Source organism: Geotrypetes seraphini, chromosome 8 (genome assembly GCF_902459505.1).
Source record: "Geotrypetes seraphini chromosome 8, aGeoSer1.1, whole genome shotgun sequence".
NCBI lineage: Eukaryota > Metazoa > Chordata > Amphibia > Gymnophiona > Dermophiidae > Geotrypetes > Geotrypetes seraphini.
This window is the reverse complement of record NC_047091.1, coordinates 132,552,002-132,575,307: the sequence shown is the minus strand read 5'-3', so window position 1 is coordinate 132,575,307 and position 23,306 is coordinate 132,552,002. Positions and strand designations below refer to the sequence as shown.

At 42.9% G+C, this 23,306-nt stretch overlaps 1 protein-coding gene across 1 annotated transcript; it reads left to right on the top strand.

Moving 5' to 3' along the window:
- The first annotated feature begins 3,107 nt into the window (after positions 1-3,107).
- LOC117364422 (glutathione S-transferase theta-1-like) lies at positions 3,108-22,275 on the top strand. Its single transcript, XM_033953576.1, has 5 exons — positions 3,108-3,280; positions 8,407-8,494; positions 15,826-15,976; positions 18,505-18,678; positions 20,766-22,275. Exons 1-5 carry the CDS (start codon positions 3,166-3,168, stop codon positions 20,958-20,960), a joined length of 723 nt encoding a protein of 240 aa, XP_033809467.1. The 5' UTR covers positions 3,108-3,165; the 3' UTR covers positions 20,961-22,275.
- Positions 22,276-23,306: the final 1,031 nt, after the last annotated feature.

The window sequence follows — 23,306 nt, the reverse complement described above, 5'->3', positions numbered from 1 at the left end:
GGGCCTGAGCTGAGTGTGCAGGAAAAGCGGTGGAATAAGCTAAAAGGCGGACTTGTCAATGCACGGACCACAGATTTTTAAGGATGTGTGGTTTTAGATCTGTGAGGTCCGTGAGGTCCACGTTTTACCCCTACCCACCGCTGCGTAGTGTCAACAAACAGGAAGTCGCTGCAGAATGAAGATTTCTGGGGCAGGCCTGCTGATCGACTCTGTGCGGCAGCTGCCCAAAGATTTTAGGATTCTGCTGGGACTAGGGCAGAGGTTTTGCACCCCCCCCACACACAAAAAAAAATGCATTCCACTCCTTATGTAAATCATTGGAGGGATTCCAAAGAGCCTTTCCTTAAGCAAAAGATATCAATGAAAACAAACCCAGCAGATCATATTCTGGAAAAATGAACAAGTATATATCCATTTCTCTTTAAACACTGCCATATACAAATTCTTCACTAGGGGAGCAAATCATGCACTTCTGGTAACACCTGAACATTGTTGGTAAAAACTACTGTATTTCAAACATGAAAAAACTCCTCATCTCCAAATCTACAAGAAACTCCGTCAGAATCAAATATGGTTGAGGACTATGATTCAAACTATCCTGTAAAACCAGCAGAGCCTCTTCTTGGGGAATGGAGGTATATAAAGCTGACACATCATATGTAACCAAATAGGAGAGCTCTTGTTGGAGGAGTAGTAAAAAAAAAAAAGTGAAATATCTTTTAATAATGATTTCACATCCTGTAATCCATATAGTAGATGAAAATCAATAAACTTGCACAATCTTTCCAACAGGGAGTTACGAGCTGACAGATTTCCACTATAATCTGCAACCTCATTCCCGCTAAGGACTTGCAAAATCCCTTGTCGGTCTACTCATTGAGGGAGGGGGGTATATCTTTTGTTTTGGTATTATTCCTGATGGTAATGATGGATGGGGGAGGGAATTTTTATTTTTTGTATAGATACTGATTGATTATAAATACTTGGTTGATTATCATTATTTGTATATAAATTGTATTGCACTTTTTGTTGGCATTAAAAACTAAATAAAGTAAAAAAAAAAAAAAAAAGGAAGTGGGTGGGGGACTATCAGATGCCTTCCCATCTATAAGAAGAAACTCAACTAAATCCAGGGAAACAGATTCCACCTGAAGCATCTGCATCCTTCATGTCAGACAGAATCACTGCTCATTTCTTCCAGAGGCAGACCAAGCTCATAATCCTAGTACCCGATTCGCAATATTGCTTTCTTTCCCTTTCAGAAAAAAATATATTTAATTAGGTTATAGGCAGATTTTAAAAGGCTGTTGGGCAATTTACAACAGGGTGCAATAACATAGCCCAAGAACTAAATCACAAACCAAAGCAAACAGAGCAGTTAATCATAAACCACTATAATCTGTAATTCATAGAGCTTTAATTGTCAAAGCTCCTGAATGGGTTTCAGCTGTACTTAAACTATGAACCTGCACCTACATTCATAAGGACCATACATTTTATGTGTTCCTTTGAGAAACAAAAAAACGCTGTGGGGTGGCCTAAGCCACAAAGATGGTCCTACCTTCCACAGCAGTGGACCTAGGTGCCACAAAAGTCAATGGATATGGAACAAAACAGTGGGACCAGTCTCTGGAGTCCAGGAGTTAAAATATCACAATTTAATGTTCACAACCAATCAATGTCACAATAAAAACAAAATCCGACAAGACAAAGACAAGATAAAAACATCAAAATTGTACTGTGTTTGAGGTAAACAGACCCTACACCGTCCGTGTTTCAGCAAAAAAATTGCCTTCCTCAGGGTTCCTTAGGGCAATAAACGAACATCCGGATGGACATTGAGTGACATTTCAAAACAAACCTTAACACAGTAGGCTAGCGTTCAGACAGACGGCAGTATGCCGGAACAGGCTTACAGGCCTCAGATTGTACAACTGTTAGGGCTCCTTTTACGAAGCCGCTGTACCAATTTAACTCACGTAATAGCATGCGCTAAACTGCCAGCTGTTCTAGCCGCTACCGCCTCCTCTTGAGCAGGTGGTAGTTTTTCGGCAAACGCGGGGGTTAGCGCGTGATAAAAAGTCATATGTGTTAAAGCCGCTAACGCGGCTTCATAAAAGGAGCCCTTAGTCGGATCCTCTGGTAGTTAGGTACAAGCATTTGTACCAGCCTTAAATGTTCCTGCACGAAAATTGCTTACGCTAGTATTCTGTGCAAAACTATCTTTATAGAATTTACACTTTCCACCCCCCCCCCCCTTTTTATAAAACTATAGCGCAGTTTTTAGCGCCAGCCACGGCGGTAACAGCTCTGACGCTCATAGAATTCCCATGAGCATCAGAGCTGTTATCGCCGCAGCCGGCGCTAAAAATCACGCTACTGTTTTGTAAAAGGGGGGTGGGTTAGTGCCTAACTTGGGGCATCCTATACAGAATTCCCCTCTAGTTCTTTTCTGGAATAATTTACATCTGGCTATCAAACGGTCTTCTTACATTTATTTTTGTAAAAGTTTGATTAGATTATAAAATAAGGTTAGTGAGTTAGACCCTGTCATATAAAATATATTTTGACCTTTAAAAAAAGTAATCCTACATACATCTTTTTTTTGTTTTGTTTTAAGGGGAAGACCGCCCTAAAGAGCGTACTTTCTGCAGTGATTTTGGTTTGGGTCTTGCTCTGTGCTGCAGTTTGATAAATCTTATGTATCTTTTTGTGGTCAGTTATCTGAACACATACAGTCACTGCACTGTGCCAGTATCCTTCAGGGAGAGAAGGCAGAAATGTGTCATAGTGCAATCCCAGCTCTGTGCAAAGAGCTGAGTTCACAAGTGGAACAGGGGTCAAACTAAAAGAGGAAATCGATTTTTCCAGTTTCAGACACCAGAAATAGTTCAGAATAGGGCCATTATAGCTCGGTCCCAGTTTAGAATCGGGGCATTTGTAAACCCCTCTCTCCTTTCCCAGTTTAGGATCAGTGAAAGTGTGTCCTGGAGCATTGCCATCCCTGGGTTTTGAAGTTCCTGCTCAGAGTCTGAATTGAGCCAGGTGTCATAGCCTCTCCCCATTGGTGGAAAGTTCAGCGGGAGGCGGGAGCACCATGGAATGCTACAGTAGTAGGCGACGGGTGGGGGTCAGACCCCAGATCCTGCCGAAGTTGTCTGCAGCATGACCACGTTGGAGCTATATCTCGATTTACTCTCGCAGCCCTGCCGGTCTGTCTTCATCTTTGCCAAGAAAAATCACATTCCTTTCCACTTCCGACTGGTGGAGCTGCTGAAAGGTCAGGGGTACATGGTCTTCTCTTTCCTCCCCCTCCCTCCAGCATTCCGTTACCCGCTAAGTCTCACTGCTTGCTTCTAAAATTTCAGTGTCATCTGTCCTGATCTCATTTCTATGGAAAGAAGTTAGATGGGATGGAGGTGCTCTGTCCCTTTCTGTATGCTTTCCGGATTGTGAATAGAGAAAGAAAAATAGGGATGGGGGTGGCTTACTTACTGTTACAGGTCTCTCTTGGCATTGGACAGTGACTCGTTTTGATTTATTTACGAACATATTCTAAAGCATTATAAAACAGTGAAAGAATGCCTGTTGCAGATATCTCCCTTATCTGTACCCAATAGGTATATTATATATCCAAAACCTGTCCTCGATCTAAAATCTGGTTTTCAGAGGAACTCAAATGAATATGCAGGGAAACACAGATTTCTGTATGTATATCTGAAGCGTAAATTAGGGATAATGAAAATTAGATCTGCTAGCTACACCTCTGGCACAGGATTGAGAATTTACTAGGAGCAAATCCCTTAAACTTTTGTTTTGGGTTTTTTAAATAATTTATATTCTGCATATTCTACAATTCTATGCAGATTACAAATTATTCAGGTACTCAAGCATTTTTCTCTAACTTTCCCAGTGGGCTCCCACTCTATCTAATGTACCTGGGACAATGGGGATTAAGTGACTTGCCCGGGGTCACAAGGAGCAGTGCGGGATTCGAACCTACTGAGGGAAGGTCCATCAAGCCCAGTATCCTGTTTCCAATAGTGGCCAATCCACAATCACAAGTACCTGGCAAGATCCCAAAAGAGTAAAACAGATTTTATGTTGCTAAACCTAAAAACAAGAGATGAATTTTCCCAAGTCCATCTTAATAATGATTTATGGACTTTTCTTTTAGATTAGAAAATAAGCCAAACTCTTCTTATATATATATATATATATATATATATATATATATATCTTATCTATATATATAAAATCGGAGGTATGTATGTGTGTATGTATGTATGTGTGTATGTATGTGCCGCGATCACGCAAAAACGGCTTGACCGATTTGAACGAAACTTGGTATGCAGATCCCTCACTACCTGGGGTTATATGTTCTGGGGGTCTCGCGGCCCACCTGCACACGTGGGCGGAGCTACAAACAGAAAATCAGATTTCAGCCATTCATGTCAATGGAAAAAGCTGCCTTTCTCCCTGTAATTCAAAAACGGCTTGACCGATTTGAACGAAACTTGGTATGCAGATCCCTCACTACCTGGGGTGATATGTTCTGGGGGTCTCGCGGCCCACCTGCACACGTGGGCGGAGCTACAAACAGAAAATCAGATTTCACCCATTCATGTCAATGGAAAAAATGTAAAAAGCTGCCATTCTCACATTAATTCAAAAACGGCTTGACCGATTTGAACGAAACTTGGTATGCAGATCCCTCACTACCTGGGGTGATATGTTCTGGGGGTCTCGCGGCCCACAACTCTATGTTGCTTGCTCAAGGGTGGGTTCACCCAAGAATTTATATGTTCTTGCTCCAGGAGGTGAAACTAAAAATTTTGTTTATAATCACGTTTTGCGTTAGTTGTATTGTATTCATTTTGTCAAATATTTCACATTATAATTTGAATATTTTTTTTTTTTATTATTTATTTATAATTTTATACATTATTCCCAAGCATAAACATCTTGTACAGTAAGATTGTTTTAAATACACATGAAGAAAAAGAAAACAAATTACAATACAATATAGAAGATATTAAATATCATAACATCTTCTCCTTATAAAGACAATCTCTAGTCCACAATAATTGGATCCTAGACTTCAATAGGGTGGATTAAAACAAAAAGATCATAAGATTAATCTTATACTTAAGAAAATCTAAATGGATGAAATCGCGGGGAGCTAATCATGTATTTCTGTTGTTACTTCTATTTTTTCACCTTTCTCAAGACGTTTCAATGCCACAAATTTGGTTAGGTGTGTCGGATCAAAGAAAACATATTTATCAGAACCATAATGAACAATACATTTGCAAGGAAATCTAAGGAAAAAATTTCCCTCCCACTGAAATTACACCAGATTTTAATAACAAAAACTACTTTCTTCGTTTTTGAGTCTCTTTGGTAACATCAGAAAAAATTTGTACTTTCTGACCCAGGAACTCTTTAGTTCTATTTTTAAAGAACATTTTCATAATCCAGTTCTTGTCTGGCATCAATACAACTGTTACCAGTAATGTCGCAGGTTTAACTAATTCTTTCATTGAACTTTCCAATAATGTAGTAATGTCCAATTTTGATTCCTGTTGTTGCTCGTTGATCAATTGCTGATCCAATTTTCTATCAGGCAGGTAAAATACTTGTGTAAATGGTGGAATTAATTCTTCTGAAACTGAGAAAATCTCCAAGAAGTATTTTTTTAACATTTCCCTAGGAGACATAGAAGATATCCTGGGAAAGTTTAGGAACCGCAAATTATTGGCTCGTTGGCCATTTTCAATCATTTCCAGTTTCATCCTGATATTTGTACTATCTCTAATCATAGTTTCTTGTACTTGTTTGACCCCTACTATCTCATTTTTATTTTTATCTGAGGTAGCTTTGACTATAGTCAATTCTGATTGCATTTGAGTCAATTCTTGTTCCTGCTTATCAACTTTCATTTCTAGTGCTTTAAGTTGTGGAGTCAGTGAATTTCCCAGTTTGACTACTAAGTCCCAGAGAGACTCCATTGTAATTTCAGTGGGTTTTTCAACCAAAAAGAAGGAAGTCTCACCTGCCATACTTGTAGTAATCGAGTCTTGTTGTGTCTCCCTTTCCTTTGATGTTCCAGCCGCAGTATCTCTCTCCAGACTTAAAAAGTCTTTTGATAGTTCTAATACATCGCTCGAAGGTGAACCAGCCTCCTGGGCTACCGGCACTGCCTCTATGGACGTGCCTTGTGCCTGCGGTGAGCTAGTATGCTGCGGTTGGGGGGGAGTATCTCTTTCTTCCGGGCTCAGCGTGACCTCTAGCCCCTGGATTCTGGCGGCGTCACCCCGTACCGCCAAGTCCTGCGGGCGATTCCCCGAAGTTGCAGGCTCCCTCTGAAGCCGCGTCAATAGGCGCTCAATAGTGAGAGGAGGAGGAATTACAGAACGCCGCGAGGCTCCGGCGGCACTTCTCCCTCTCCTCTTAGGCATGAGGAAATCTTCAGAGCAAGCTGAATATCCAGACAAGGTAAATTATAATATCTACCGAACGCTCAGGAGACGCTCCGAAATTCAACCACTCGTGGCCATCTTGGATCCATATAATTTGAATATTGTACTTTTTATTAAGCTGTAAAAAAAATAATTTCATTCACCACTATAAAGTATCTTTATTTGAATCCATTTACAGTGTTATTGCTATAATTAAATACCCGTGTAACGCCGGGGCATCAGCTAGTATATATATATATATATTTTATTTTATTTTATTTTTTAAACCATGCTAAGTTAACTGCTATTACTGCAGTCTCTGGTAATAAATTCCAGAGTGTAATTACAAGCTGACTTGCAAGGTCTGTGTCCCAAATGTGATGATTTGGTGTAGGATTGGGCTGGGGAGGGCATCAATGGGGACTCCACTAACTTGAAACGTGAGGATGTTACTTTCCAGACTTTATGGTAGATATATCCTGCAAACAGGATGGTTGGGTAGGCTGGAGTGAGCTTGGATGGCAACTTCAGCGTTTGGAACCTAGGACCAGATAGACTTTACAATCTATGACCCAGAAGAGACAAATTAATTTAATCATGTATTTTTAATGGGTATAACTAATGGGCAGACTGGATGGACTGTTCAGGTCTTTATCTGCTGTCATTTACTGTGTTTGGAATGTACTACTTAGTAGCTTCATTGTGTGTCCCCTGATCCTAGTATTGTTAGAAAGAGTAAATATGCAATTCACATCTACCCGTGCACCTCCACTCAATATTTTATAGACCGCTACCATATCTTCTGAGCTGTCTCTTCTGCAAGTTGAAGAGCCCTAGCCACTTTAGCCATTCCTCATAGGGAAGTTGTCCCATTCCCTTTCTAATTTTCATCACTCTTCTCTGTCCCTTTTCTAAAACCGCTATACCTTTTTTTTTTTTTTTTTTTTACATGCAGTGACCAGAATTGCACACTGTATTTGCAGTGCGGTCGCAGCATGGCTTGATACAAAGGCGCTAACATTTTCATTTTTGTATTCCATTCCTTTCCTATAATACTTAACATTCTATTTGCTTTCTTAGTCACTGCTGCGCACTAAGCAGAGAGTTTCAGTATATCGTCAATGATGACACCTTAGGTCCTTTTCCTGGGCGGTGAATCCTAACACAGAACCTAGCATCACATGGTTCGGGTTCCTCTTTCCCATCTGCATCACTTTGCATTTGCTCACATTAAACATCTACCATTTTGATACCCAGTCTCATAAGGTCCTCCTCTTGTAATTTTTCACAATCGTCTTGCAATTTAGCAACTTTGAATAACATTGTTATCAGCATATTTAATTGCCTTACTAGTTATTTTCATCTCTAGATCAATTATAAAGCAGCGGTCCCAGCATAGACCTTGATAATCCCCATAACAGGCCTGTGTGTGGTGTGTCCCTGCAGCCCATTCAAAATGCAATGCAGTGGATGAAACTATTTGAAGTGACTCCTATGTGTCTGCAGAATGGATTCAGAACCTTGCTGAGATCTGGAATGGTAATGGCCAATGGTGTAACAAGGGTAGGAGGCACCTGAGGTAGTGGCGCCCCCTTGCCCTCTTCTCTGTTACTCCCCCCCACCCCGCTATGGGTGCCCCTTCTTTTTCCCCTATACCTCTTTTTGCCGGCACGCACAGCATCTTCAACTTGCTGCCTGTGCCGGCCTCAGCTGTCCCTCTGATGTCACTTCCTGTTTCTATGTTTGTAACTTATGAGCTGTTTAGAATTGTAAACCGCTGTAGCACTTTGGTTTTTAAGTATTAAAATCAAATCAATCTTCCCATCCCCCACATGTTTATCTATGCTTTTTACTAATATTGTCCTTACTAGGTGTGTGACTGGAACTATCTTGCCTTTGTTTTTGTGGTTTTATTTGCTGATATTTAAAAATTCTTGTTACCCAGGAGAGCAACGGAATGCCACATTCAAAAAAGTGAATCCACTACAGAAAGTGCCGGCTCTGAGGGATGGAGATTTCACACTCGCAGAGAGGTAGGGGATGAACAGAAGGCTGATGGGAATGACGGATGAGCTGCTCTGCTTTGGAAGTTGAGGGTTTGGCTCATAAGAAATATGGCAAGATGTATTATTGCCCCCCTTTTTAAAATAGGATTCATTTGTTGGGCACATGAATTCATTTGTTGCTGATTTCAGATTTGCACCAAGCAGTTGCTTTTAAGGTGTGGTGCAGTCCCCCAGGAGTGATATTTCTGCTCATTCATAGGAACTCAGGCACTGAAGAGTTCTAGTGACTGAGGGGAAGATTCTCAAACCTAATGTGCCTTTAACGTGGTCGCTAAACCTGCTGCAGCCGGTTTGGTGGGGCAGTATTTTACCAGCCAATTATCAGAATGGCTCACTGTGGTCTTTCTGAGCTTCCTAGCTGACTCTGACATGCAAATGTAGTACAGCAGGGTCATTAATATTAAAATGAGCACTCCGGGCTAGAGAATGACATGGTGACAAAATTCATCACCCCTCGGATAACTATGGGAAACAATACCATGCCATACCGTGTCATTCTTTAGTGTCTATCTCAACCTCAGTCCCTCTACACCAGCATTCTTCAATGGAAGGCTTGAGGATCAGTGGTTGTGCCCATTCAAACTCTGATTCTTCCCTCTCTCCTTAAAGAATGACATGGAGATGGCTTCCTGCAGTTATCCGCAGGGATAAAAACAGTGATAAATTTTGTCATTGTGTCATTCTCTAGTCCAGGCAATTCTCTATCATCACCGGGTGATTCCCTAACCTTATAACATATTTGTAGGCGAATTTTCCTGGCAGGGTCTCAGCTGTTGTAGCCTCATTTTCTGATCAGTGCCTGAGTTCTGATTGGCTCAGGCACTGACAGGAAAGTAAGATTTGACAGCTCAGACACCTCCCCCCTCATCCCCCCCCTCCCCAACAGCAAATTAAAAAAAAAAAAAAAAAGACTCCAAATCGAAGATTGGAAGGAGGGATGCCCACTACCTCCCACCACTGCCATTGCACAACCCTCCCTCCGACACCACCCCCCCAGCAGCGGGGAGGATGCCTACTTCCTCCCGCCATTGCACAAACCCTGGCAACAGGAGGGATGCCCGCTCATTCCCTCCTGCTACCACCATCACCCAACCCCTGACACCCCCCCTTCCCCCGTTCTCTACCTTCTTCATGATGGCTGGCCGGAGGGATGCCTATTCCCTCTGGCCGGAAGGCCCATTTCTTCAAAATGGTGGGGCTTCCCCTTCCCGGTGCATCCTGGGATGTGCCAGGGAGGGGCCTAAGGCTCTAATTGGCCCAGGCCATAGGCCCCTCCACGGTGCATGCACTGGGAAGGGGAAGGCCTGCCATTTTGAAGAGGCGGGCCTGCCAGCAACAGGGAGTAGGCATCCCTCAGATCATTCTTTCTGAAGAAGGTAGGAGGCGGGGGGGTCATCGGGAGCATGGAGAGTTGTATATGCTGATCGCTATCGACTCATCCCATGCAAATGTAGCAACCCTCCACGACTCTCCATTAACCTCATTTGCATGCTCAGTTTTAAGAGAATGACTCGTCTTTTTCCAATCGTTACATTTTTGGCCTTGATAGCGGCTCATCAGATTTTTGTGCGAGTGTTAGAGAATCCGCTCCTAAGTCTTGCACTGGAGGAGTCGCCTAATTGCAGGGGTTCTCAACCTAGTTGTCTGGATACATCTAGTTAGTCAGGTTTTCAGCTTATCCACAATGAATATATATGAGAGATTGCATACAGTAGAGGTCTCTCAGGTGGCAAAGCATAAAATTCCAGTTGTCCATAGACTGGGCTTCTATGTTCAGTAGCTGAGTGAACTGATGTTTATTGTTGGGTGCACAGCAGGGTTGGATGTTTGGGTTACTGTAACTGTTTTAGTGTGAGAAGCTCTCTGTGTACAGTTGGGGCCATGTTAACATATGTTCTAGTGCAATAGGTGTGTCATTCTGGTCAGACGGGTCATATCCCAGTGCTCGCGATACTTGCAGAAGGAAGCCACTCCAGCTTTTGAATCCCTCCTTCACTAGAGGGCTCCGCTGTCCCGTTCAGTTTTTCCTTTTGCACTTAAGCCGGAAGAAGTCTCTTTGATCTGCTCTGTTTATTTCTCTCTTTTTTTTTTTTTGTCTTTTTCACAGTGTTTTGACTGATTTTGGTGCTAAGAGCTCTCCTAGTTGAGGGTCCAGAGGAGAAGCAGACTGAGGTCTGCAGCTGACAGGCTGTGGTACCTGTTGCCTGCAGAAACCTTGTGAAGCTCGGGGTCCATTCCCCTGGTAGTATTGTTCACCTACTGCACTGCAGGGGCTTGAGCGCAGATTCAGGCATCCATAGGTGACTCAGCGGGGTCCTGCAGGGTGCCGGCTGCAGTTTGCCTCCCCCCCTTTCACATATGTGGGTCAGCGGGGATTCGAGGCTCAGTCAGACACCGGTCCAACTGGCAGCCTGAAGATTAAGCACTGGAGGAGTGGTCCATTTTGAGGCAGTGATTTCTTCTCTCAGATCCAGCTATTTTTTGAGCTGAGGCAGGCTACGTCACGTTTTCAGCACAGGTCACAGTGAAGTAAGGCTGTTACAGCCTGTGAGGAAAAATTTTTTTTTTTTTTTTGAGGGGAGGGGTCTTTAAAACCTGTTTTCTTTAGGTTTCTGCCTCTTAGGCTTCCCCACCTCTAAAATTCTGAAATTGCAGGTTTTTAAATTTGTGTTAAAGCGTTTTGGAGCTTTTTTTTTGCACCAAAATGCTGCTGCAGTGGCCATCTTGGATTTCCAAATTTTTATTTTTTTTTATTTAGTTCTCCAGAAGTTTCAAATCACCTCATTTTGCCCCTAAACTGGCAAGGATGGCGTCCTGAGGCTCAAGTACCCCTAATTCATGCCTGGTTTGTGCTGGATGGGTGCCTTTGCACCAAGTGCCACACGGTACATGAAGGGGTGTGTGGGAGAAGTCAGCATAGCCTCCCCTTTGCTCTCTAGGGCTGAGGAAAGGATGGGGGGGGGTCCGTTGGTTGGGAGTAAATCCTTTCCAGATTCCCAGAATAAAGTGGTCATCCTAAACACAGGGGCACGGAGGCCACAGAGCTCAAGAGACATAAGCTGGAGTCATCTAAAGGAGACAGCACTGCCTAATGTAGCATTTTCTCTGGAATTTGTCAATCTAATGTGGAGAATCTTTCTGGATGTCTAAAATCCCAAGGCTCCCAAGGCGTATCTTCCTCAATTTCAGAGGCTGGCTAGGGTCTGATGGCCTTTCCGAAAGAAACTCAGAAGATGAAGAGTCTATTGCTGTGCCCTTATTATCACAGAGCGAGTCCTTCCTGTCGGGAGATGCAAGGTCGCAGGCAGGTGCATGTGCACTAGACACAGTGGTAGCCCTCAGTCGAGGTGATGACCCTACGGTCCGCCAGATGTTCAGACCCTTGGCTCTGTTGATGCTTATCCCTGACTCTCTGTGAGGGGTTAAACTTGGACTCCCAGCAGGTCCCCTCTATAATAAGCTGAGTGAGAGTCCAGACTTCTTTGTTTTCCTGGCATCCTGAGATCAATGTATTGGTCACGGAGTATTGGGATGCTCCTGAAGGGTCCCTTGAAATAGCCAAGACAATGGTTTGGCTGTATCCAATGGCACAGGAGTGTCAGCAGCTGTTCACTCAGCCCAAGGTAGATTCCTTGGTAGCGCAGGTCACCCAGTGCACGTCCCTACCAACTGAAGGAGGTGTGGTATTAAAAGATATATGCAGGATCACAGAGTGGATGTGATTCTTAAAAGACAATTTGAAACACTGGCTTTGGGAATCAAAGCAGCTGCATCAGCTTCCTTTGTGATACGCATCTGTCATATCAGGTTGCTGAATCTTGAGCTGGTGGAGGGTGAGCCTTTACCTCAGCTCCTGTTACCTGGAGTGGATTACATAGCTGATGCTCTCTATGACATCATCAGTCATGAGCAAAGTTTCAGCTTATTAGATCTCAGCCCACAGAAAGCTCTGGATTAGTTAATGGGAGATTCCACCACTAAGACTACCCTCAGCAGACTTCCTTTCAAGGGACAAATGTTCAGAAAGTGCCTGGACGATCTTATGAGCAGCGTGGCAGATCAACAGCCAAAATCTACCTGACAGTAAACTGCAAACCTCAAGAACAGGAGTGGGTAACGAAGGCCACAATCCAGTCCGGTTTTCAGGATTTCCGCAATGCATATTCATGAGATCCATCTGCATAGAATGGAGGCAGTGCATGCAAAGAGATCTTGTGCATAGCCCAGGGGTGTCCAATGTCGGTCCTCGAGGGCCGCAATCCAGTTGGGTTTTCAGGATTTCCCCAATGAATATGCATGAGATCTATTAGCATACAATGAAAGCAGTGCATGCAAATAGACCTTATATATATTCATTGGGGAAATCCTGAAAATCTGACTGGACTGCGGCCCTCGAGGACCGACATTGGACACCCCTGGCATAGCCGTTGGTGAAATCTTGAAAACCCGACTGGCTTGCGGCCTTTGTTCACCACCCCTGCTCTAGAAGCTTCAGGCAGTCTAATTTTTGTGGCTCCAGGTGCTTTTGGCAGCAACAAACAAGAAGATGGACAGATTCTTCAGCAAAGATCTAAGCCCAGAAGTGAGAGTCTAGACACTCTAGTCCAGCCGTGTCAGAAGAGCAAGCTCTTGTACATGTTTCCTTTGTGGCCCATGATAGGACAGATCCTCTATAGGACTACAAGCCATCAGGGAGCAGTTATTCTCATGGCTCCAGATTGGCCACGCAGACCGTGGTGTGCAGATCTAGTGCGTCTCAAGACAGGTGCTGTACAATCAGATCTTCTTTCTCAAGGACCAGTGGTCATAGAAGATCTGAATCGTTTTGCCCTTACAGCATGGCTCTTGAGCATGCGGCATTAGCACGAAAGGGATACTCGGAGATAGTCATTGCTATTCTGCTCAGATCCAAGAAGTCTATGAAGGTCTCTGCCTATGCTAAGGCATGGGAGACTTTCCAGCACTGGTGGATTAAGGAAAAGGAGGCGCCTTTTTTTGCTCTGATTTCCATGGTGTTAGCCTTCCTCCAGGCTGTCCTTGACAAGGGATTTACAGTGATGTCCCTTATAGTCCAAGTGGTGGGATTCTCCTGTTTCAAGGCTCAAGACCGAAAGGCTTCATTGGCATCTCATCTGGACATAGCTAGATTCCTAAAGGGGGCACTGTGTCTCAGGCCCCCTGGTAAAACACCTGTTCCCTTCATAGAATCTTAATGTGGTATTGCAAGGCCTCAGTCAGGCTCCATATGAGCCACTGAAGGAAGCATACTTGATGGATCTGCCATTCAAGATGGTTTTTCTTCTGGTCATTACCTCAGTGAGAAGAGTCTTAGAGCTACAAACTCTTTCTTGCAGAGAGCTTTTTCTCAAATTCACAGAGGCCGGAGATTCTTTGTGCATGTTCCATCCTTTTTGCTGAAGGTTGTTTCAGCTTTCCATGTCAATCAAGAAGTCAGATTGCCGGGGTTCCAGTCCATAGGTTCCAAGAAGGACTGGATTCTGAAAAAGTTGAACTTGAGAAGATTGCTTCTCCAATATCTTGAGGTCACCAACTTACACCAACTAGTTCAGGCTATCTGACCATCTTTTGCTGCTCAGTAGTCAAGCTAGACATGGCACACCGGCCTCAAAGGCTACAATCTCTAGATGGATCCATAGAGCCATTTCAGCAGTATACAGTACTCCCCCGATATTCGTGAGGGTTCTGTTCCAGGAACCCCCGTGAATGTTGAAAAACCACAAATATGGTTTTTAGGCAGGGGAGACAGGAAAGGGCAGCTGGAGCGCCGGCGAGTGAAGGAAATCACTCGCTGTATGCTCTGACCTCCTCTTCCTGTACTAAAGTCCTCCCATGCATGTCAAAGCAGCTCCTGATTGGTGAGGCCCGACTTTAGTACAGGAAGATGCAGTCGGAGCATACAGCAAGTAATTTCCTTCACTCACCAGTGCTCCAGCTGCCCCCTCCTGCCTCTCCAGCTGCCCTTTCCTGCCTCCCCTTCGCGGTCGGAAAATACCACAAATGACTGGTAAGGTGGTATATCAAATTTTTAATAAACTTGAAACTATATTGCCTGTGGATAGGTCACCAGTCTCCATGAAGGTACATTCAACTAGAAATGTGGCAGCTTCGTGGGTTGGAGCTTGGGCAATCTTCTCCAAGGAGATTTGTAGGGCAGTGACTTGGACCACTCTAAATACATTTTCCAAATTTTACAGAGTGGCTGTAGCAGCATAGGAGGACTCTGCCTTTGGGTTCTCAGTGTTTATGGGCCAGTGCAGTGGTCCCGCCCTAGATTTCTGGGACTGCTTTTGCATGTCTCGTCTATCTAGAATGACACATCTATTGCACTAGAAAGAGATTGTGTTCTTACCTTGCTAATATCTTTTCTATTAGATAGGTGTGTCATTCTGAAGTCCTGCCCTGTCAGTCCTGTGCCTACCTACTGCCTCAGTCAGAAAGTTCATATCCAACCTAAAATTTGAATGTCAGTCAGACTTTAAGGGTATGAAGTAATAATCTATTCCTATAACACATTGGGGTATTGTTTGAGCTCCATAGAGGTTTCTGTTTGGCATATGTTTTTCGCTGTTTTGATTATTCAATGGCAATGTTTAACATGTTTGGTATAATTTCAGAGCAGAACAGAGTTGTAGTTCGGGGAGTTTCCCCCGGCGTAGCCCTTTTCATTGCAAATGCAAGCAATGTCTCACTTCCGGCTCACCACACAATTGTTTCCCACGTACTCACCTTTATAGGACCCCCAGGGACCTCTGAAGAAGACTTTTTGTCGAAACGCGGACCATGTTAGGTCCTGTATCCCTAGCGGACTAGGTCCTTTAAGGCTCTTATGTGAATGATTTACTTTTATGTGGATGGAATTATTTTATGTGGATGATTTCAGTGTACCTTTGGAACTTTGATGCTTTCAAATAAAGTCCATTTAGGAACATCGTCACTCCATAGGGTGGTTTTTTTTTTGTTTTCTCTTGATTATTCAATGGCAATGTTTAACATGTTTGTTATAATTTCAGAGCAGAACAGAGTTGTAGTTCAGGGAGTTTCCCCCGGCGTAGCCTTTTTTTCACATGTGTTTCTATATGGAGCTAGCCTGCTTTTGTGCAAACTGAAGAGGGGCAGCAGAGCCCTCTAGTGAAGGAGGAATTCAAAAGCTGGAGTGGATTCCTTCTGCATGGCTTGCAAGCACTGGGATACTACCTGTCCATTCAGAATTACCCACTTATCTACTAGAAAAGATATTAGTAAGGTAAGAACCTAATCTTTTTCTTTGATCCCTGCAGTGTTGCGATCCTTCTGTATTTGACCCGCAAGTACAACACTCCAGATCACTGGTACCCAAGTGACCCACAGAAACGCGCGCAGGTTGATGAGTATCTTTCCTGGCAGCACAGCACCATCCGTCAAAATGGTTGTAGGACGTTTTGGTTGAAAGTAGGGAAAAATTCAAAATGTGCTTCTTAGTGTGTGCTAATGTGTACTGGTACCAGATGTCTCCCTCCCTTGTTCCCCTGCTTACTATATTTCTATTCCCCTTGCCAACCCAAATCATTTTGTTTTGGGGTGGTGTTTTTTTTTAATTTGAAGTCATTTTTACCCTTTTTAAAATTTTAGATTTGAAATCACATATTTAAGTGGGTTTTTATTTTTTGCTTCAGGATCATCATGATAAGGATTACTGCCCAATTGTTCCTCACCTGCCAGACCAGAAATCCACAATAGTAATGGCTGACACCTAATTTTAGTTTGCCCCATGTGACTCCTTTGCCTTGGCTGCCCCCAACTCCTAACAACCTCTGCCCTTATCCTTCCACATTTCTGTCCATTCCATTCACCCATGTTCTCTTCTTCCTGTTTTCCATGCACTGTGACACTGCCCCTACGTGTCAGCCCAAGTACTGCAAATGACAGAAGCTACAGGAGAGATGATGGCGCAACAGACCCGTGCAACATGTGGCAGTTTGATGTTTAGGAAGTGTAGAAATATTTTGAGGGGTGGGGGTAATGGCATAGTCTGAGGTTGATCAGTTGATATTGCAATGGGTGGCATGCATGTGCTCACTTAACACTATTGAGAAAGTCATGTGTAGACTTGATTCCAGCTTAGCTTCTAACAGAACTGTCATAAGTCAAAAAACGCTGTTGGTGTGTATTACGACTGCTGATAGCAATATGATTAGTTAGCTTAAGCAGCAGCTAGCAAATACTGCTCATGTACGCACAACCGCTGACATCTGGACCACTAATAGGAAAAGCTACTTGAACATGACCTCTCATTTGAACAGGCATTCTGCAGCCATCACATGTCGGTGATTTAAAGGAAGCCATACATCATGATGCCATTTGCAAGAATTGTCAGTAGTGTTCATGAGAAGTTTGACCTGAATATAAATAAAATTGTGATTGCAGTTATGATCTCAATCTGGTTTCGTTCGGGTGGGGGGAGGTCCAGCAGGAGAGATTGGGTACCCTCCTGCTGGCGATCTTCAGGGGGGGGTTTCGGCAGGAGGGATTAGACACCTTCCTGCCAGTTTTGTTTGGGGGGAGAGTGGGGGTGTTCCGGAAGGAGGGATTGGGCACCCTCCTACTGCGTGGGGGGGGGGATTGACGGATGCTAAACTTATCGCATCAGGGAGATCCCTTGCAGCGATAAGCTTAGCAGCCGCATCTACAATAACCTGATTCTCTAACTGGTATCTGTAACATGGACGTCGGTTAGAGAATCAGGTTTAGGCCCGATTTTATATAGGACGCCTGTTTTACTTCTGAGACCAGGCGTCCTATACAGAATCCGGGCCTAAGAGACCACACGTTTGAAAAAACGGCTACTACTGAAACAAAATAATGAATACATTGTCTAAAGCTTATGTTCAAAAGACACTTTTTGATCTGAAGTCACAACTGGCTTACTGATTTATTTATTTATTTTTAATTTCAAACTCATTTTGTACTTAGTGGTTTTGATTTGAAATTTTTGTCAAAATGATTTTACCCAACACGCACCCCTCCTCCTTTTACCCTGGCTTCATAAGGCTCTAATCTGGTTTCTATATGAAAAATAAGCACTTTTTTTTTTTAGTATTGAGTAATTGCTTTTAAAGTCCGTTCTGAAATGTTTAGCTGAATTATACTTCTTGTGTCCTATGTGGTTGTGAGATGAGTAACCACTGAATTCTGAGAAAGCTAGATATTTTTGTATCTGGTATGTCAATAGCTGACTAGAAATTCATAAATTCCTAATTTAGGTAATAATAATAATAATAGTTTATTTTTATGTACCGCCAAACCATCAGTTCAAGGTGGTTTACACAATGATAATTACACTAAGGGCTCATTTTACTAAGGTTTGCGAGTGTTTTTAGCGTATGCAGGAAATTACCGCATGCTACGCTTCTAGAATTAACGCCAGCTCAATGCTGGTGTTAAGGTCTAGCGCGTGCGGCAATGGAGCGCTTGCTAATCCTAGCGTTAAAGCCCTAGCGCACCTTAGTAAAATGAGCCCTTAGCAATTAGAAATACAAAGCTTTGTAACAATTATTATCAATGAAAATGACACAGTTCAGAATAAAATACTAGATAGCAAAAAAACAGCCCTATAAAACTTATAAAAGATAGTAATTACACAATACAAATTGATTATACTAAAAGAAATAAAAATAGGCTGTAGAATTGTTTAAACAAATGATCATAAGATAGTAGAAACTGACTACAATAACAAATTTAAAAATAAAATCAATAATGCGTTTTGTATTGTTTAAATAAATAAGTTTTTAAAGATCTTTCCGAAATTGATAATAAGTAAGGGATGGGGAAATGAGAGCATTCAAACATGAATTCATTTCTCCTGCTTGGAATGCCAAGGTCCTATCCAAAATTTTTTTATAATGGCATGTTTTTACTGAAGGAAAATAAAACCAACTGGAGAAGGCAACGAGGTTCTAATCTTGACTTGTCTCCTGCAGGTAATGACTCCCCTCTTCGTGGGTCAGGTGTCCCCTGAGAAGATGGAAGCAGCATCCCTTGAAATGAACAGAACTCTGCAGCAGTTTGAGGAGAAGTTCCTGAAGGACAAGCCGTTTATCGCTGGGAAGGAGATCTCCCTGGCAGACCTAGTTGCTCTCACTGAGCTTCTACAGGTGAGAGCGTAAGCTGTCTTAAAGAAAATGCTGAAAGAATTCTCCAAAAGCAAAAAGAACCCATAGTGGTAAACCAGTCAAGAAGAGTAGGGCCAGATAAATGGTCTTTAAAAAAGAGTCCAAAAACAGTTTTATTAAATAACAGATTAGAAGAGCTCTCGATGTCCAACACAAAACTACAACTCAACATGGGGCTGTATTTTGGCACTTAGAAGACTGCATCAGGAGTCATAATCTATATATACAAAACAGAATAGAAATAACATTGGCATATAAGCAACATACATAAACAATTGTAAAAATATACAAAATGAATAATAGTATATTAATTACTGTAAATATTTACATACTGTATCTAGATGTAAATATATTAATAACTAAATTGAATTAAGATAATTAAAACAATAAACCAATAATTAAAACAATAAACCAATGGTGATACTGCAACAAAAAAAGAGCATAAGTTACATAAATGACTTTACACAATAGGTGAATAAATAAATATATATAAACTGCTTCCTTGCTAGCTGTGCTGCAGTACCAAGACTTTGAGACAAGCAAAAACTAGGCATGAGCCAACAACAACAACAACAAAAAATAAAACAAAGGTGAAATTTAGGGCTCCTTTTACTAAGGTGCACTAGCGTTTTTAGCGCACACACAAGATTAGCGCACGCTATAGCGCACACTAGCTGAAAAATTACCGCCTGCTTAAAAAGAGGTGGTAGTGGCTAGCGCGCGCCTTTGTAAAAGGAGCCCTTAGATAAAACATAACAACCCAGGCAAGTGTCTTTTTTATTCAAACGCGCCTGACAAGGAGTTTCATTATCCTGTTGTTCGAGACCCACCTTCATAAGTGGATTTTCTTTGGAATACATCTGTCAGAAGTAATCTTACTACAAGGAAATTGACTAAGGCTACAGGATTATTGTTTATGTTCCTGATGCAAGTGTAAGCTGAAACATGCATGTGTCATTCTCATTTGAATAAAAGTGATTTTTGCTAGACTGTGTGTTTTAGCCGACTCTTTGTCCCAGGATTCTGAACCTGGGTCTGGGATCTGCTTCCTCCTCCCCTATTGGATGTGGGGCCTCTCTAGCCCCCCTCTCAGCTCTGTTTGTTTGGGTGTTGATCTTTAAGCTTAGAGGAGAGGTTATAATGTTGATTGATTACTAAGAGTTCAAATCAGGTCACCTCCTTTCCATATGGGTTAACCACATTCGTTGGGGCAGCAGTGTAGGTTCTGTGGGCTCTAGTTAGATGTAGGGTTACCAAATTTCCTCTTTAAAAAAAAGGACAGGTGGCTGTCGGCAGTGTGAGTGAAGCAAACATGCAGCCTTGCCTTTGGCAACCCAGAAGCTTTCTCTCCGATACTGCTTCCCGCCTATGCGGGAACAACAAGCAGTAGCAGAGAGAAAGCTTCCGGGTTGCCGAAGGCAGCATGTTTGCTTTACGCAGGCTGCTGATGGCCAAAAGTTACAGAAGCGCAGGGTGAGCAAGTACCGGATCCCGCAGGGGGGAGGAAGGACTCCAGATAGGTGTGCACGCTCCTCTACGGTTTCTAGATGTCCAGTTTCCTTGGACAAAAGTTGTAAAATTAAAAAAACCACCTGCACTCCTGACGCATTCCTCAAAACGAGGACATGTCTGAATTGACATCTGGTAACCCTATCTGGTAACTCATGCTCGAGTTCTAGCAATTTGATGAATTGCAGATCTAAAATGAGATCACACTCTTAAATATGGGCTCTGCTCCTACAGTATTTCCAGTGAAAATGGTGTTCATGTGCAACAAGGAAAACCTTCAGTGATATAGCCCTTCATTTTGCCCTGGCCATTGCTGAAAGAATCCCTGCTTTTGACCAGACTTAAAATATAGCCTGACCTACAGCAACATCCTGGTTAGGCAGAAACAATAGTGGAACACTTTGTGATGAAAGAAAAGCGTATCTCTCTTAGCCTCTCACTCTGCTTTCATTTAACATGTTTGGGTGCAGGACGGGTATTCCCTTCCTGCCTACGGTCTGTCTGTGCAATATTAGGGAAGAGCCAGCCTATTTACTGACCCCCTCTGTCTTCATCTACAGCCTGCAGAATCTGGATTAGATATCTTTGCAAATAGGCCCAAGCTGCTGGCATGGCGTGAGAGGGTGGAGGCTTCTCTGGGGAAGGAGCTGGTCAAGGAGGCTCATGAGAACCTGCAGAAGATGAAGGGGCTGAAGACCCAGGAACTGGATCCACAGGTGGTAGAGTATATGAAAGGCATAGCTCTGAGTATGTGAACAGCAGGTTTAGGTTTAAACAATTTTATTGATGACAACTCAACCCTTTAGCATTATTACAATCCGTGCCAACAACAAATAAACAGTACAATCATGAAGCAGCTATTTTCTCGGTCATCAGATTTTCCAGAAAAACAAGCAAACCCCCCCCCAACCCCTTCAAACTAATTGAAGGTATAGAATATATGAGTATAGAACATGTGGCTGACCAGCTTTAAAGCAGATTTATCAAAAACCCAAGTGTTATCTACAAACGAGTAGGACATCCCCACATCAAGAGAACATTAAATCTCGGTCCCCAATGATTCATAATAGAGTGGATATCCTGTCACCCCCCTGTCCCATCAGGAAGAACAACAAGGTTTGGGGTATCCTACGGCACAGACTGCAAGTCTAAAGACAATGAGCAGCAGGTTTAAATTCTTCCTTCCGCACCTCACTTTGTGCCCTTTCCCTTGGTTTAAACACTTGGCTTCATGCTTGACTGCAATGCCTGGGAGAAGAGCAGCTCATATTGGTCACAGATATTCCATGATTCATAAGACTCAATTTGAAAGGGCCAGCCAACTACTAGCAGAGTCACACTGGCTACCAGTCAACAGAATCCAATTTAAAATCGCATGTATGGTCCACAAGGGTATATAGTATATGGGGAAAATTTGGCCGGACTAACTTCTGCCATTCAGGTCACACATTCCATCCACAACTCAAGAACAACCTAGTGCTGGAAACTGCCACTTCCTTCTCCACACCAAGTCCAAAGGAAATCATTCGAGTCCCAAGGCCCCCAAATTTGGAACTGTCTCCTGGCCTGTTTGTGCCAGATCCCTTCCTATCTTCAATTCAGGAATACACTAAAAACGCATCTGTTCCCACTATAGTCCAGGACTTAAGTTTCATGCTGGCTGATCCATGAGGTTCCTATTTTAAAACCTTATTAATCTTATGTAAGCCACAATGATTTCTGGCAGACAACTGCATGGTATAAGAAACAATATGATATGGTATAAATAAACCTAACCTACCCCCAAGTGTTGTTAAGCTGCAACTCCTGTCCTTTTGCAAGAGACAGCTGTGATCCAGGTGTCTCCCTCCTATGTCCCCCCTGCATGCTGCACTTTTATGGCCCCCCCTACCCCTTACACACACTGGCTCTTCTATGTAAAGTAGCTTCCTGAGTAGGGTTACCAGATTTCATAAAGTAAAAGCCCAGACACATGGCCCTGCTCCCAGCCCCACATCCGCACAAATCTCATAAGCTCGTGGCTCGTGTCTGGGAGGGCCTCTGAGCATGCGTACACGTGATGCAATGATGTCGCACTCATGTGCACATGCTCAGAGGCCCTCCCAGACTCAGACCCAAGCCAAAAACCCGGACAGGTTAGAAAGACGTCTGGACAGTCCTCTATAAAAAGGAAGGTGACAGGTCAATTGCGCGCAAGACAATCGTGCGCCGACAAAAACGCGAAGACAACTCAGTGCAAAGACTATACCGCGCAAAGACAATAGCGCGCGAGACAATTGAGTGCAAGGATAACTCAGCGCAATGACAATTCAGCGCGCCTCTAGATGGCGCCTGGCGAACGAAGGCCACGCGCACGTTCACACGTGATCATGTCACCACGTTGTCAGTATGGTTCCCTTGACTTTTTACGTCAGCGTAAATCCGGATGTCTGGTAACCCTATTCCTGAAGTTCCTGCCTGGTTTCCCTCCATTTGCAGTACTGAGTTCCTTGTTCAGTTAATTTTAAAAGCTTCTTGTGTGCAGAATTGGCTTGTTTAAAATTGCACAAACTTAATGCTCTTTTGAGCATATTATGTTAGCAAGCAGGGCTGTTACCAGATCTGGAGTGGGGTTTGCAATAACATGTATGCTTTTAAATTTTAATTTTTCTGAAAATTTTGTGAGCACTAACCAGGTGTAAATGTCTTATTAATATGGTAATTTTCAAAGACAAGGTATTTTATCCTTTGACAATGTGCAACTTTGGCATGTATTGACTAATAATTGAAGGGAGTTGTTACAAATTGATTCTCTCTATAACATTACCTCCAGCAAATAATTAAAATAAAATATATACTGTATAATTAAGGGGGGGGGGAGTTGAAAACATTGGGTTAAAAATGTGTTAAGAAGTGTTGACTGATGTATTGCTGATGTGAAAATTGGAGGATAATTGATGTTCAGGCTGTTAGATCATTGGGCTAGAATTCAGGGGTAGGGAACTCCGGTCCTCAAGAGCCGTATTCCAGTCGGGTTTTCAGGATTTCCCCAATGAATATGCATTGAAAGCAGTGCATGCAAATAGATCTCAAGCATATTCATTGGGGAAATCCTGAAAACC

Bases quoted from the DNA above. Each gene is read 5' to 3' on its own strand.
- LOC117364422 (XM_033953576.1), top strand. From the start codon at position 3,166: ATGACCACGTTGGAGCTATATCTCGATTTACTCTCGCAGCCCTGCCGG. The intron at 3,281-8,406 runs GTCAGGGGTACA...CTTGTTACCCAG, and splicing joins ACTGGTGGAGCTGCTGAAAG to GAGAGCAACGGAATGCCACA. The intron at 8,495-15,825 runs GTAGGGGATGAA...TGATCCCTGCAG, and splicing joins GATTTCACACTCGCAGAGAG to TGTTGCGATCCTTCTGTATT.